Source organism: Chelonia mydas, chromosome 23, assembly GCF_015237465.2.
Source record: "Chelonia mydas isolate rCheMyd1 chromosome 23, rCheMyd1.pri.v2, whole genome shotgun sequence".
Classification (NCBI taxonomy): Eukaryota; Metazoa; Chordata; order Testudines; family Cheloniidae; genus Chelonia; species Chelonia mydas.
Genome location: NC_051263.2, coordinates 17,720,576 through 17,734,993, shown reverse-complemented (window position 1 = coordinate 17,734,993; position 14,418 = coordinate 17,720,576). Strand labels below are relative to the sequence as shown.

At 49.4% G+C, this 14,418-nt stretch overlaps 4 protein-coding genes and 2 non-coding genes across 6 annotated transcripts; 2 read left to right on the top strand and 4 right to left on the bottom strand.

Annotated features, from left to right (window-relative positions):
• Positions 1-96: 96 nt before the first annotated feature.
• On the bottom strand, positions 97-1,679 carry LOC119564851 (histone H4-like). Its single transcript, XM_037888219.2, has 2 exons — positions 1,664-1,679; positions 97-1,380 (listed from the first exon to the last, which is right to left on the bottom strand). Exons 1-2 carry the CDS (start codon positions 1,677-1,679, stop codon positions 1,010-1,012), a joined length of 387 nt encoding a protein of 128 aa, XP_037744147.1. The 3' UTR covers positions 97-1,009.
• Positions 1,680-2,081: 402 nt separating this feature from the next.
• Positions 2,082-9,089, bottom strand: LOC102940196 (histone H3). The gene is made up of 2 exons (XM_037888341.2): positions 8,445-9,089; positions 2,082-2,465 (listed from the first exon to the last, which is right to left on the bottom strand). Exons 1-2 carry the CDS (start codon positions 8,773-8,775, stop codon positions 2,143-2,145), a joined length of 654 nt encoding a protein of 217 aa, XP_037744269.1. The 5' UTR covers positions 8,776-9,089; the 3' UTR covers positions 2,082-2,142.
• TRNAT-AGU lies at positions 6,752-6,825 on the top strand. Its single transcript has one exon. It is a non-coding gene; the product is annotated as a tRNA-Thr (tRNA).
• TRNAE-CUC lies at positions 7,045-7,116 on the bottom strand. Its single transcript has one exon. It is a non-coding gene; the product is annotated as a tRNA-Glu (tRNA).
• Positions 9,090-10,594: 1,505 nt separating the features above from the next.
• LOC102939974 (histone H2A type 2-C-like) lies at positions 10,595-11,538 on the bottom strand. The gene has a single exon (XM_037888338.2). The coding sequence runs from the start codon at positions 11,150-11,152 to the stop codon at positions 10,763-10,765; it is 390 nt and encodes a 129-aa protein (XP_037744266.1). The 5' UTR covers positions 11,153-11,538; the 3' UTR covers positions 10,595-10,762.
• Positions 11,538-11,962, top strand: LOC102939759 (histone H2B 8). Its single transcript, XM_007070111.3, has one exon. It carries the CDS (start codon positions 11,567-11,569, stop codon positions 11,945-11,947), a length of 381 nt encoding a protein of 126 aa, XP_007070173.1. The 5' UTR covers positions 11,538-11,566; the 3' UTR covers positions 11,948-11,962.
• Positions 11,963-14,418: the final 2,456 nt, after the last annotated feature.

Below are 14,418 nucleotides of genomic sequence, written 5' to 3'. Positions count from 1 at the left end.
TCAACCAAAAAAACTTCAACACCAGACTTCGATGAGAAACTGCAAAACTGGAATAAATTTGGGAATGGGTTGCCATCAGATTAGGACAGCATGGAGACTGGGAGTAGCTGGGTCACTACAAAGTAATTTTCCCTGTGCTGATACTTACCCCTTCTTGTCAACTGTTGGGAATGGCTGATGTCCACCTGGATTGCATTGCCCTTGTTAACACTACAAAAGTAATTTTCTCTCCATATTCACCCCCTTTGTCAACTGTTGAGAATAGGCCACTTCCACCTTAGTTGAATTGGGGGTCAGTGCTGACCAGGCCAGTTTGGTAAGGCAACTCCCATCTTTGCATGTGCTGTGATATATATTCTGTTTACTGTATTTTCCACTCCATGCATCTGATGAAGTGGGTTTTAGCCCACGAAAGCTTATGCCCAAATAAATGTTAGTCTCTAAGGTGCCACAAGGCTGACTCCATTTTCCTTCTTGAACAACGCAGTTCCTTTTAAAAAAACAGTATAGCTCTGTTAAGTATTATTGGTTTATACCCTCCAGTTGTATCATTATTGCAACAGTATCGCTAACATTGTAACAAGGAGTCCGGTCAATTCCAGGAGAGGCGAACTTGCTTTTGTAGTGAGCCAGCCACGCCCAGCCGCTATTCAAGCCCAAATTAAGAGTGTTAAATTTGCAAATTCTCCAGTATAATAATGTCTGCATCTGTAATTTTCACTTCGTGCACCTGAAAGGGGGCTTTTTAGGCACAAAACTTATGCCCAAATAAATCTGTCTTTAAGGTACCACGGGACTCCTCGTTGTCGGTACGGACAAACAGGCCTACCCCCGGATACTTGACTAACATTGTAGTAGCTTAGTTGAAAAAAGTACTTGCAGGTTAATATCCAAACCAGATATAAGCACAATGTTAATATCCGTGTAACCGTACACAGCAAGACCAACTCTTTCTATGCAGGAATGAGTGGCCCTTAAAAGGGCCTTTGGCTTGAATCATTTTTGAGGATCAGCCCCCGAAGCCGTACAGGGTGCGCCCCTGGCGTTTCAGGGCGTACCCCACATCCATGGCCCTCACGGTTTCCCTTTTGGCGTGCTCGGTGTAAGTCACCGCGTCCCGAATCACGTTCTCCAAGAAAACTTTCAGCACCCCGCGGGTCTCCTCGCAAATCAGCCCCGAGATGCGCTTCGCCCAGCCGCGGCGAGCCAGACGGCGGATCGCAGGCTTCGTAATGCCCTGGATGTTGTCCCGTAGGACCTTCCGGTGCCTCTTAGCACCGCCTTTCCCCAGCCCCTTACCGCCCTTTCCCGCGCCCAGACATGGCAGCGACCGGGTGCGGCGACTCCCCACCCACCAATCGGACACCGAGTATCGCACCCCTGCCAATTATTCGCCAGCCATTAAGTTTAAATTTGGCGCCCGGACTTATTCCTGAGCATGCGCAGAAAGGAGCTGCAAGACGCGAGGGAATAAACACTCCCCTGAGTCTCAATAGGCCGGATGGGGGAAGAGATATTTCGCCCGCGGGCTTGTAGGACCCAGGAGAGCCCCCTACCCCCGCTACAGTATCTGGCGGGAGAACGGCTGCCGCAGCCGGCTCCCTGGGGCAAGCCGCTGTTGGAATATCAATTTAACTGGGGGGGGGGACACTAAAACAGAGACTCAGGGAATTTGTCATCGTGCCAAAACTTCTAATGTCCCTCTCCCCAAAAAGGCTCCTGGGGCAGTATTGCATGCAAGGCCGGGGCTGCACGTCCCCTTTCTTCTTCGTGCACAAATCGAGGAGTTTTCGTTCCCTTTTCCACCTGTGTAAACGCACAGCGTTCTGAATGCTACTCCCAGCACTATGGGTTTTGAGTAAATCGAAATTCTTTCGAAAGAACTGTTCGCAGAACCAATCACATCGCTGAAGTTTACAGCCTCTCTGCTGGGCTGGGGTGGACACCAGAGTTTTTAAAAAACCCCACACAAAAAAACAAAATTCCCTTATTGCGACTAAACGAACCCACTACTACATCCCTATAAACCACTTCACTTCAACACACCCAGAAGTGAAACAAGCTCTTTCCGTGGGGAAGTGGGTGGCCCTTAAAAGAGCCTTTGGGTTGAACAAAATGCAAGTCACGCTTTAAAAAAATCCATCAGCCTCCGAAGCCGTACAGGGTGCGCCCCTGGCGCTTCAGGGCGTACACCACATCCATGGCCGTTACCGTCTTCCGCTTGGCGTGCTCGGTGTAAGTCACCGCGTCGCGGATCACGTTCTCCAGGAAAACCTTCAGCACCCCGCGGGTCTCCTCGTAGATCAGCCCCGAGATGCGCTTCACCCCGCCGCGGCGAGCCAGTCGGCGGATGGCCGGTTTTGTGATGCCCTGGATGTTATCCCGCAGTACTTTACGATGTCTCTTAGCACCGCCTTTCCCCAGCCCCTTACCACCCTTTCCGCGACCTGACATGACTACAAAACCTACAAACCCCAAACCCACAAACAAAATGAAATTTCGTTTTCAAAGAATATGGGTTTATATAGGCGATGGTCCGACCGGAGTGAAAACCAAGAGGCAAAAAGGCGGGGCGCAGCATCTCTCCCCTCGCGCCCGCCCCGCCCAGGGTGACGTTGGCTTTCTCGCTTACCAGTGAGACACCTAGTATCGCTCCCTGGCCAATCATGAATCAGCAGTTAACTTCAAATGCAGCTTTGGCGCTGCCTCTCCTCTCTGCACCTTCATCACAGTGAGCGAAGGATACAAACAATGCTCCTCTCTGGGATGGGACCCAGGAAAAAGCAGGAAGGAGAATATATTTCTTACTGACCCAGATCCCTGTAGGACAGTAGCTCTCAAACGTTTGCACTGGTGACCCCTTTCACATATCAAGCCTCTCAGTGCGACCCTTATAAATTAAAAACACTTTTTTATATATTTAACACCATCATAAATGCTGGAGGCAAAGCGGGGTTTGGGATGGAGGCTGACAGCTCGCTACCCCCCACAGAATAACCTCATGACCCCCTGAGGGGGTTTGAGAACCCCTGGTCTAGGTAATACCAGGTAATACCTGCCATGAGTGCAGGGGATTGGATTGGATGACCTCTCGAGGTCTCTTCCAGTTCTATGACTCTATGAACATTCTATTAAGCTAAACAAAATCACACAGTGGGATAGAAGGGTGATAAGCCTCCTCTATCAGCAGACCCACCAGCTGGCTCTCTAACACCAAGGGTAGTGTGGGGATCCACATGTCGGGTGGACTGCAGGCTCAATTGGAGGCTCACTGCAAACTCCCTTCTGTGGGTTTTTGCATGGGAGAACTGCATCATCCGATTGTCCAGTCAAGTCAAACATTGCTCCCAGCTGCTGAAAAAATCTTTGCAGCCTTGTCTTTTTCATATGTGCCGGAACTCAGGGTGATGCTGCACCCCCTGGCTTGAAATGGTTTCCATCACATACAGGGTTTACAGTTTGGTTGAATGGCTCTCAGCACCCCACACTATACAAATTGTTCCAGAACACAGAACCACTGTGTCCTTTTGGTCTGCTGCCTACATGGCTCATTTCCTTCAGGGCTGGTTCCCAGGTTCCTACAGCAGGGGTTCTCAAATTGGGGGTTAGGACCCCTCAGGGGTCAGAACTTGTTAGCACAGAAATGACGTCCAATTTGTGTCCATTTATTCTTTTATGTAAAAGAATAAATGGACACAAATTGGACATCAGGAATGGTAACACACAAAAGGCAGTAGAAGAACACTTCATTCTTCCTGGACATTCTATAACAGATTTGAAAGTAGCTATACTTGAACAAAAAAATTTCAGAAACACACTTCAAAGAGAAACAGCAGAACTAAAATTAATTGGCATATTTAACACCATTAATTTGGGCTTGAACGGGGACTGGGAGTGGCTAGCTCATTACAAAAACTGCTTTGCCTCTCCTGGAATTGACACCTCATGTATTGTTGGGAGTAGACTACATCCACCCTGATCGAATTGGCCCTGTCAACACTGGTTCTCCACTTGTGAGGTAATGCCCCTCTCTTCATGTGCCAGTATATTTATGTCTGCATCTGTAATTTTCACTCCATGCATCTAAAGGAGTGGGGTTTTTACCCACGAAAGCTTATGCTCAAACAAATCTGTTAGTCTTTAAGGTGCCACTAGACTCCTTTTTGTTTTTGTGGATACAGACTAACACGGCTACCCCCTGATACTTGATACAATGGCAGAGATTCCACAACCTCCCTAGGCAATTTATTCCAGTGCTTAACCCCCCTGACTATTAGGAACTTTTTCCTAATGTCCAACCTAAACCGCCCTTGCTGCAGTTTAAGCCCATTGCTTCTTGTCCTCTCCTCAGAGGTTAACAAGAACAATTTTTCTCCCCCTTCCAATTGTAGCAACCTTTAATGTACTTGAAAACTGTTATCACGTCCCCTCTCAGTCTTCTCTTCTCCAGACTAAACTAACCCCATTTTTTCCAATCTTTCTTCCTGGTTCATTCCACATCAGAAAACACCAGCTGTACCAATGATCCCATATCAGTTTCCCAAGTCTATATATGCTTATATCAACTCTGTGTGTGTGTGTGTGCATGCAAACACATGTTAAGAAGATTGTTTCCAAGAATATCTGGAGATGTATAGGCATGAAGGCACCCAAGATTGTTTAAGATACAGCATCATTGATTAAATTCCTGAATAGGGTTACTTGTTGGTCAAGGACCAGTGTTCTGAGCCTTCAAATTCAGACATACTCTTTGTTGAAGACAGAGATTCTAAAAATAGTTACCATATACATGGATGAAATATGCAGAAAGAAAGAACGGAAAGGATTAATATTTACCAACAGGCACTAACAGTGTGTGGGGGAGAAGATGGGAGAATGAGAGAATGTAGCACTACCTAGCCGCCATGATGGGGGTTGCCCATATGACTGCACTGATCCTGTGAAGGTAAATACCACAAGACATACTGCCTGGAAAGCCAGACTGACAGCTTCCGTTCTGGCCCTTGGTTGGTCCAAGCACTTTATTTAAGCCCAGGAGTGCAACAAGATGGACTCTCTTGCCAATGATGCACTGGCCTATTGACTGGCACTTGAAAGCCTGACTCTGACCCTTAGCTCCAGGGGTACTGGGACAATTTGTACAGTGGAGGTGCTGAGAGCCATTGAACCAAACTGCAAACCCTGTGTATGATGGAAACCACTTCAAGCCAGGGGGTGCAGCAGCCCCCTACTTCCAGCACCTATGCACCCTACGCACCATTGTACTAATCTTTGTGCAAAATATGTATGCCATGCGAGGTGTGTCATTTGAAAATGGTGTGCAACACCATTCTACGTGAAGTTAGGATGATGTTGCTGGCACGGATGCAAACCCGCCTGGCCTGGATTAGGCAAATCTGTTCAAGCAGGCCTTAAACAAAGGGCAAATTGACCCCCTCTGTCACAGAGTGCTGGGGAGTCAGAGCCCTGCACCCCCACTTCCTACAATTCAACGTGACTCTCAGCCAGCCAGTAACACAGAAGGTTTATTAGATGACAGGAACACAACCCAAAACAGAGCTTGTAGGTACAGAAAACAAGACCCCTCAGTCAGGTCCATCTTGGGGGTGGGTGGGAAGCCCAGACCCAGGTTCTGGGCCTCCCCCTGTCTCCCCAGCCAGCTCCAAACTGAAGCCCTCTCCAGCCCCTCCTCTGGCCTTTGTCTCTTTCACGTGCCAGGAGGCCACCTGATCCCTTTGTTCTCTAGCCCCTTCAGTTGGAACCTTGCAGGGGAGGGGCCCAGGCCATGAGTTGCCAGGAGATGGGGTGTCGGCCATTCTCTGTGCAGACCCCCTCACACCTGCCCTCTAGGGCTTTGCAACAATCACACCCCCTTATCCCCCCGCCTAGATCGGTGGTTCTTAACCTGGGGTGCACGCATCCCCTGGGGGTGTGAGATGCCCTTTCTGGGGTGCGAGACAGGCCAGAGTGTGAGATGCCCTTTCTGGGGTGTGAGACAGGCCAGATTTTTTTTTAGAAGGTAAATCATTGAAAACACAAATTAAGCACAGGCAGGTAAGTACAACTACTTTGCTTCTTCAAAGCTATGTATTTATTAACATGATACTTTTTTTTAATGATTATTGTAATATACCAACAAAAAATATCTCTAGGCTTAAAGAACTGACCTACTTCAACGATTTTTGATAAGGGGTGCGAGAACAGATTTTGGGAACCAAAGGGGTGAAGGTTAAGAACCACTGACCTAGATACTTCAAAAATGCCTAGGGGAAACTGAGGTACCCCCACAGTATTCAGAGAAAACGTTGAGAACAGGCCCACTTCCGCACACCCTCTAGCCAGTGTCATCCAAAGGTGTCATCCAAAGGCCTTTCTTTGGCAAGGAAACAGAGACAAACAGAGCTGCGTTTTTAGCAAGGGCTCGGACACCAGTTCCTGAGGGATTTAAAAGGTGCAGTTCATGACGGGATAAAGTTATTAAAACTAAACTGGTGTCAGTCCTTGTGTCCCAGAAACTCAGCCAGTTAGATTCTTCCCCGACCAGCTACACGCCTAGGAGGGATTTAATTCCGGCAGTCACCAGGGGAGGATTTACAAGTGTTTGCAACTGGCAGAAGGGGCTGAGATCTTAGGCACGGTGCAGAAGCTGCGCCCGGCGGATTCCCTCTCGCAGCTCCCCCATGCATGTGCCCAAATGGGGGAATGGGGCCACTTGGCATTAAGGAGACAATTGCGGCCCCTTTCGCAAGCCGGCGCCGTGGCTTAGTTGGTTAAAGCGCCTGTCTAGTAAACAGGAGATCCTGGGTTCGAATCCCAGCGGTGCCTTTTCATCAGACAAACCTTTACTCGCCGTCGCGCCCCGCACAGGCGAATGGCCACCGCTCCCGCCTCCCTTCCCCTTTTACGGGGCCCCGGCGCTTGGCGAACAACCTGCTCGCCATGGCTAGTTTATTGCCTGTCGGGGACTCCTATAGATCGGTCTGCACAAAATGCCACAGGGCAAAAATAATGGTCTTGGGGAAAAAAAAAATAAAATGGAACTCCTTCCCTGACCGGGAATCGAACCCGGGCCGCGGCGGTGAGAGCGCCGAATCCTAACCACTAGACCACCAGGGAGGCGATGCAAGTTTCTCTCCATACCGCGCTATACAAGGCAAGGAGCTGGAGTTTGCAGCTCCGAGTGAATACACGCTGCGCCGCTGAGCCAACACGGATTTAGACCCAGCCCGGCTTTAGCCCTCCGCCGGCGAAGGAATAGAGTAAATGCAGGGATGAACCCTGGCAGCAGCGAGAGCACCTCTCCCTCCCCACCCCCGCGCACAAGTCTCCTTGTCCTCCTTGCTGGTGCGGTTCAGTCCAGGGAGGAAAAACACTCCGCAGGGGACACGGTCACTCCTTTTCCCCACTCCCCTCGGGAGGATTCGGGCGCGGGAACCGGATTAGAGAGAGATGCTGGCAGAAGGGTAGGAGGTGCCGTGTTTCAGGGTGTTTGGTGAAGGGGTGGGGGGTTGGGAACTGACTTTGTTTAGAAGCCTCCGTACCAACTTCTCGGGGTGCTTGATTGAACTTGGGGGCAGCAGTGGCGGGCAGCGGACCGGAGAGCTGCTTATTTTCTGAACTTCCGCAATTAGTTCATCCCTGTTCCCCCCCGCCTTCCCGGTCATTTGCATATCAATCCACCGCCTAGGGACGGGGGCGGTGTTGAATAAAACGGCTTCTTTTATTTCAAAAGAAAAAACAAACAAAAAAAACCTTTTCTCCAAACAAGAGAAGTTGCAAATACGGAGCCAGACCCTTGTGCTCAGACCGACTCCGAATCTTCACTCAGTTGTTGCAGGCCAGAAGCAAGATGGTGATAAAACAAATATTTGATTGATTCGTTTCCGCGCCCTAGAGAAACTCTGTGGCCGCTGCCTTCCTCGGGTTTCTTCTTCCCTGAACACCAGACCCCGTCTGGGCAGGCTGGTTTGAGCACTGGAGAAGCTACGTTTTCAAAAGGGGCGTTTTAAAATTAAAATGGTCATGTTTGTACTGAACTCCTGCCTCTACCGGGAAGGGGTTTAGGGACTGCGGGTACTGCCTTGTAAGGCCAGACGCTAAATTCCAAGTTTTTCCTTCGTTTGTGATTGTATAAACAGATTCGTAATTGCAGAACCAACTCATTGCGACATTATCTAGGAAGCGGAGTAGCACAAGTGTTGTAATGATTTGACTCCGGTGCCGAGAAGGCACTTAGCCAGTGTGACCTTGTTCTAGGAGGCAGATAAAGGGTGAATTTCAACTCTTCTGCGTGGGCACGTGGTGGCTCTTAGAAGAGCCTTTGGGGGGTTGGTTTAGGAGCCGGCGGGTCCGAGGGGAGCGGCTCTAGGCTCTCTCCCCGCGGATGCGGCGCGCTAGCTGGATGTCCTTGGGCATGATGGTGACTCGCTTGGCGTGGATGGCGCACAGGTTGGTGTCCTCGAAGAGCCCCACCAGATAAGCCTCGCTCGCCTCCTGCAAGGCCATGACGGCCGAGCTCTGGAAGCGCAAGTCCGTCTTGAAGTCCTGGGCGATCTCCCGCACCAGGCGCTGGAAGGGCAGCTTGCGGATCAGCAGCTCGGTGGATTTCTGGTAGCGGCGGATTTCCCGCAGCGCCACGGTGCCGGGGCGGTAGCGATGGGGCTTCTTCACCCCGCCCGTGGCGGGGGCGCTTTTCCGGGCAGCTTTAGTGGCGAGCTGCTTGCGGGGCGCTTTGCCACCGGTGGATTTACGAGCCGTCTGCTTGGTACGGGCCATGCTCGCTGCAGCGCGCTACCAGCCCTTCTCCAGTCCTGCCACAGAGCAATAAACGCCTAGCCTCTCTTGTGACCCATTTATAGCCCAGTCCTGGCTCCTGATTGGCTAGGAGCAGCAGGGCGACCGTTGAGGGGTTTAAATTTCCCGGGCTGAGCAGGGATTGGGGAGAGGTGACTTAACCCCTCTGTTTCCACTCCCTAGAGCAGAGCGCTAAGCGCCTGGCCATAGAGCGGACCCTGGAGTGTGCTCAATGCCTGGGAGGGGATAGAGGGACACATTGGAGGGGGGAGCTTGCCAATGCTCAGTGCCTGAGGGGGAATGGAGGGGACACTGGGAGGGACTTTCCTCAGTGCCTGAGGGGCACTTGGGGGGGGATATAGCGGGCCATGCGGGGGGCTTGCTCAGGGCCCAGGCGGATGGAGGGGACACTGGGAGGGGGTCTGCTCAGAGCCTAGGGCAGTGGCTCTCAAACTTTTTTACTGGTAACCCCCTTCACGTAGCAAGTCTCTGAGTGCGACCCTCCCCCGTTATAAATTAAAAACCCTGTTTTATATACTTAACACTATTATACATGCTGGAGGCAAAGCAGGATTTGGGGTGGAGCTTGACAGCTTGCGACCCTCCATATAATCACCTCGCAACCGCCTCAGGGGTCCCCAGACCCCCAGTTTGAGAACCCCTGGCCTAGGGGGATACAAGGGAAGTGGGAGGAGTGCTCAGTGCCTGGGGGGGGGGGCATAGAGGGGTACTGTGCGGTTTTGGGTGCTCACTGCTGGCAGGGATAGAAGGGAAGTGGAGGTCTTGCTGAAGGTTCCCTGGTCTGCGGGTTCTGCGCCTCCCGCGGATTTTCAGTAACTCGCAGCAGGGGTAGTTGAGCTTTTTGAATTTCCCGGGCTGCCCGGGGATTGGCGGGAGACACCACCCTCCCCGACCCTCCATCCCACACAGGCGTGCGGGGGGTGGGAGAAGGGGGCGTGCGTGCCCTGGGGCCCCTTCGCTGATTTGCTGGCAGCATGGCGCGCAGCCGTTTGTACCGTTTGAAATTGCCGGGCTGGGGTGAATTCCGCCGCCCTCCCGATTCCACCCGCTTTCCTTCCCACTCTCGGAAGACCGGATACTGGGCCAGATGGACCTTTGGTCTGACCCAGGGTAGCCGTTTTATTGTTCTTCGCCCTGAGACAGCCTAGCAGCCCCTACAGCACGGGAAAAGGCGCAACCCGCCTCCAGCACTTTGTCTGCCTCGCTTTATTTAGATAAGCTATTATCAGCAGGAGAGTGGGTTTGTGGGGTGGGGGTGGGGTTGAGAAAACCTGGATTTGTGCTGGAAATGGCCCAACTTGATTATCATACACATTGTAAGGAGAGTGATCACTTTAGATAAGCCATTACCAGCAGGAGAGTGGGGTGGGAGGAGGTATTTTTTCATGCTTTGTGTGTATATAAAAAGATCTTCTACACTTTCCACAGTATGCATCCGATAAAGTGAGCTGTAGCTCACGAAAGCTTATGCTCAAATAAATTGGTTAGTCTCTAAGGTGCCACAAGTACTCCTTTTCTTTTTGTAAAATTACTACGTCTGTCGCCCCCACATCTGGCAAAGGACCTTGTTACTTGTTCTCATTACCTGCTGCACCGTTTTCAGTTCTCTGGGAAGGGATCAGGAGAGGTTTTCTACCCCTGGGGCGTGTTTTCATAGAGAACTATGGGTCTTCTGTATATTCTTAAGGTGCCACAAGTACTCCTTTTCTTTCTGTATATTCTTGCCACCCGTTTTTGACCGGGATAGCAACCTGGCCGTGAGTTTTTACTGAACTGCTCCATGTTCCCTTCGCAACACCCCCATAAAAGCAACAACCCCAAAGCGACACAACAGGGATTAACAACTCTTAGCTTGACATTGTGAGTGGCTCTGAAAAGAGCCTTTGGGGTTGACATGCTCCGAGTAGCAGGGATCTCCCTCGCCTGGAAGGCAGCAGCAGTAGCCTGCTCACTTGCCCTTGGCTTTGTGGCTCTCGGTTTTCTTGGGCAGCAGCACCGCCTGGATGTTGGGCAGGACCCCACCCTGGGCGATGGTGACTTTGCCCAACAGCTTGTTCAGCTCCTCGTCGTTGCGGATAGCCAGCTGCAAGTGGCGGGGGATGATGCGGGTTTTCTTGTTGTCCCGGGCGGCGTTGCCAGCCAGCTCCAAGATTTCAGCAGTCAGATACTCCAGCACCGCGGCCATGTAAACGGGAGCGCCGGCGCCCACACGCTCCGCATAGTTCCCCTTGCGCAAGAGCCGGTGTACGCGGCCTACGGGGAACTGCAGCCCCGCACGAGAAGAGCGAGACTTGGCCTTAGCCCGAGCTTTGCCTCCCTGCTTTCCACGGCCAGACATTATGAAGCTTCTTAACTAAAAATTAACACTGAACAATCGCAAGAAAACTGCAGTAGAGCAAAGCGCGTTCTTGCCTTTTTATGCCCTCGTAGCGATCAGGCCAGACACTGGTGATTGGCCAAGCAAAAACCGCCTGAAAGACCCAATGGGAAGCCGACTTGTCAATCTGACCAATCGAGAGGACTATGCTGTTGTGATAGCCAATAGGATCGCGAGACTTGTCGTGGCACTTTATTTGAATACGAATTTGTAATAGAGCAAGGCAGCTCTGTAGACAGTATCCAATAGGAATGTAGGAATTAGGCTACCCTCATTCGCACAGGGGCGCTATAAATAAAGGCTCTCCTACCCTGGCAGCTTACCATTCAGTTTCTGGTAGCAGTGTTTTAGTGAGTGAGCCGCTACGAAGCGAGAATGCCTGATCCAGCCAAGTCCGCTCCCGCGCCCAAGAAGGGCTCCAAGAAGGCGGTGACTAAGACCCAGAAGAAAGGGGACAAGAAGCGCCGCAAGACCAGGAAGGAGAGTTACTCCATCTATGTCTACAAGGTGCTGAAGCAGGTTCACCCCGACACCGGCATCTCCTCCAAGGCCATGGGCATCATGAATTCCTTCGTCAACGACATCTTCGAGCGCATTGCTGGGGAGGCGTCCCGCCTGGCGCATTATAACAAGCGCTCCACCATCACCTCCCGGGAGATCCAGACCGCCGTGCGCCTGCTGCTGCCCGGGGAGCTGGCCAAACACGCCGTGTCTGAGGGCACCAAGGCTGTGACCAAGTACACCAGCTCCAAGTAACTGGTCTCTGTTTCTGAAAAACAAAATACAACGGCTCTTTTAAGAGCCACCTACTTAGTCCATGAGAGTTCTAGTCACTTTCACTGACAAAGTGGTTAACATCTAACTTCCAGATGTACGTGAGTCTATAACTTTTGTAGCAGTCTATCCCCAGACTCTACTAATTCGTGTAACATCCTGGCAAATCACAAACCTAGCTGATATCCGAGCATGACATATAGAACTTATATGCAGTGAGAAAGTGTGAATTTACCCTTCACTTGAGTAAAGGGGCTTGGTAGTTGAGTTAATTAGAGAAACAGATCAGAACTTTCTAAGGATAGCTGTTAAGGAAACAGAAAAGGAGTACTTGTGGCACCTTAGAGACAAACTTATTTGTTAGCTTATGCTCAAATTTGTTAGTCTCTAAGGTGCCACAAATATTCCTTTTCTTTTTGCAGATACAGATGGCTGCTATTCTGAAACCTGTTAAGGAAACAGTGTATTCAATATATTTCTCCCTCTATGTGACTGGAGCAGTGTTAATCAGCTTAAACACTATGTTCCATTTTATATTTAGTTGTGACACTCTGCAAGTACATTTTCCAGACCTGAAGAGCTTTGAAATCTTGTCTCTCTCACCGAGAAAAAATGATTTCTTGATTGTTTGTATTTTTTCTGGAGTCGGGTCCTTCTCTCTAGAGAGACAAGATGAGTCAGTTAATAGAACTGAGTCTCAGCAAATATATTACCTTGTTTCAAGAGCATTTTTATAAAATAGAAATATTCCTTTTTCCATTTTATCAAATTTAAGGCGTTTAAAGACATTCAGCAACATTCTGGATGGTATCCATTTCTTCCCAAATTATCAATTCAGTGGTTTAAATTAATTGATTATAATTTTTCAAATAAAAACATCTTTAACATTTCTATGCTGAGGGATAGATTACTGGTCGCTGGAGAAAAAAAAATTAATAGAGGGGATTGCAACTCATAGACCTATAGGAAATGACACTAAAATGTTTCAAAGGGATAAAAGAGCAGAGAAAACCTGGAGACATTTGAGATGGTGAATGTGCAGACTGGAGTGATGAAGGAATGAATGTTAATGAAAACATTTTGAATTTAGCTACAGGTGGAAACTATATTCTTCATTCGCTCTTGAAAGAGTCTGAGTTGAAAGAGCTTTAATCAGTGCTTTTTCCACTACGTTCCATTGTTAATTTCTTTTAACCTGAGCTCGTTTTATTCTTGAACAGATGAGATCAATGAGCCGCGGAGCAGGGCTGGCGCCAAAAAGCAAATTTTTTGAATTTGAAGTTAAGAGCTGGCTAATGATTGGCCAGAGTTCGCTGTGCGGTGCCTCATTGGTGGGAGCGAAGGTGCATCATATTATAGGGCGGGAGAGGTGGAAGTGGGTTCGGCCGTCTCATCTCTCAGTTCTCAATTTGGTCGGGACCCACCCACGCTAACTCTGCTCTGTACCCCTCCTACCCTTCCCCCCCAACACACTGCAAAACAACACGCTTTTTCTTATATCCCTGGTCTGCACGCTTTCCCCAGCTGTGTAAGGCAGCTTTTGATGTTACAACAGTAAATGGAGAACCTTTCAAGGGAGCAAGTTCCCCCTCTTACTCTGTTTAGAGTAATAGTTTTTCCTTACTACGTAGGGAATCAATTATTTGTTGTCAAGGTCCAGACTCCAGAGACAATAATACAAAAATAACAGTAGTGATATGTAAATAAGATTTCAGTTTGTTCAAAGGTGTCTGTCGGTCTGGATTTGACCCGCTGTCCTCTGCTTTATTGCGTGCTTAGGTTTCTCAGATCCCCACATCTAGAGTCTAAGGTAGGCCTCTCTTGTTTTCCATAGCATAAGCTGATATAATAGGAGCTTTTGAATATTTGCATATGTTCCTATTTTCCAGGAGATTGTACCCTGTCATCTCTCTCAGCAATAATTAACGCTAGTCTTTCAAATGCTTAACTCTGTGGCTCAGGTATCTTATTGTACAGAGCGTCCTGACTGGCTGTATCCAGCTGATTCATTATTATTTAACCCTGTTATTGTAGTAGTGCCTAAGGGTTGTCTCCACAATGCTACCAGCTGCACAAATATAAAATAAATGATAATCTCTCAGGCAGTTACAGTAAGAGACTAGTTTCTGAGATTCAAGGGGCAGAAGAGACCATTGTGGTCTGAATTCTAGTGTAACAGAAGCCAGAGGCCTTTCCCAAAAATCCTGTTTGAACTAGGGCACAGCATTTAGTAGAAAATCATCCCATCTTGATTTTTAAATTGCCAGTGCTAGAGCCTCCACTATAACCCTTGGTAAACTGTCCCAATGATTAACTACCTTCACGGTTCTAGATAAAAAAAACAGGAGGACTTGTGGCACCTTAGAGACTAACCAATTTATTTGAGCGTAAGCTTTCGTGGGCTACAGCTCACTTCATCAGATGCATTCAGTGGAAAATACAGTGGGGAGATT

Excerpts from the sequence above, each read along its gene's own strand:
- LOC102939759 (XM_007070111.3), top strand. The coding sequence starts at position 11,567 with ATGCCTGATCCAGCCAAGTCCGCTCCCGCGCCCAAGAAGGGCTCCAAG.
- LOC102939974 (XM_037888338.2), bottom strand. The coding sequence starts at position 11,152 with ATGTCTGGCCGTGGAAAGCAGGGAGGCAAAGCTCGGGCTAAGGCCAAG.
- LOC102940196 (XM_037888341.2), bottom strand. The coding sequence starts at position 8,775 with ATGGCCCGTACCAAGCAGACGGCTCGTAAATCCACCGGTGGCAAAGCG. Across the intron at positions 2,466-8,444 it reads CTTCGAGGACACCAACCTGT|GTTTTGTAGTCATGTCAGGT; the intron begins GCGCCATCCACG and ends TGGGGTTTGTAG.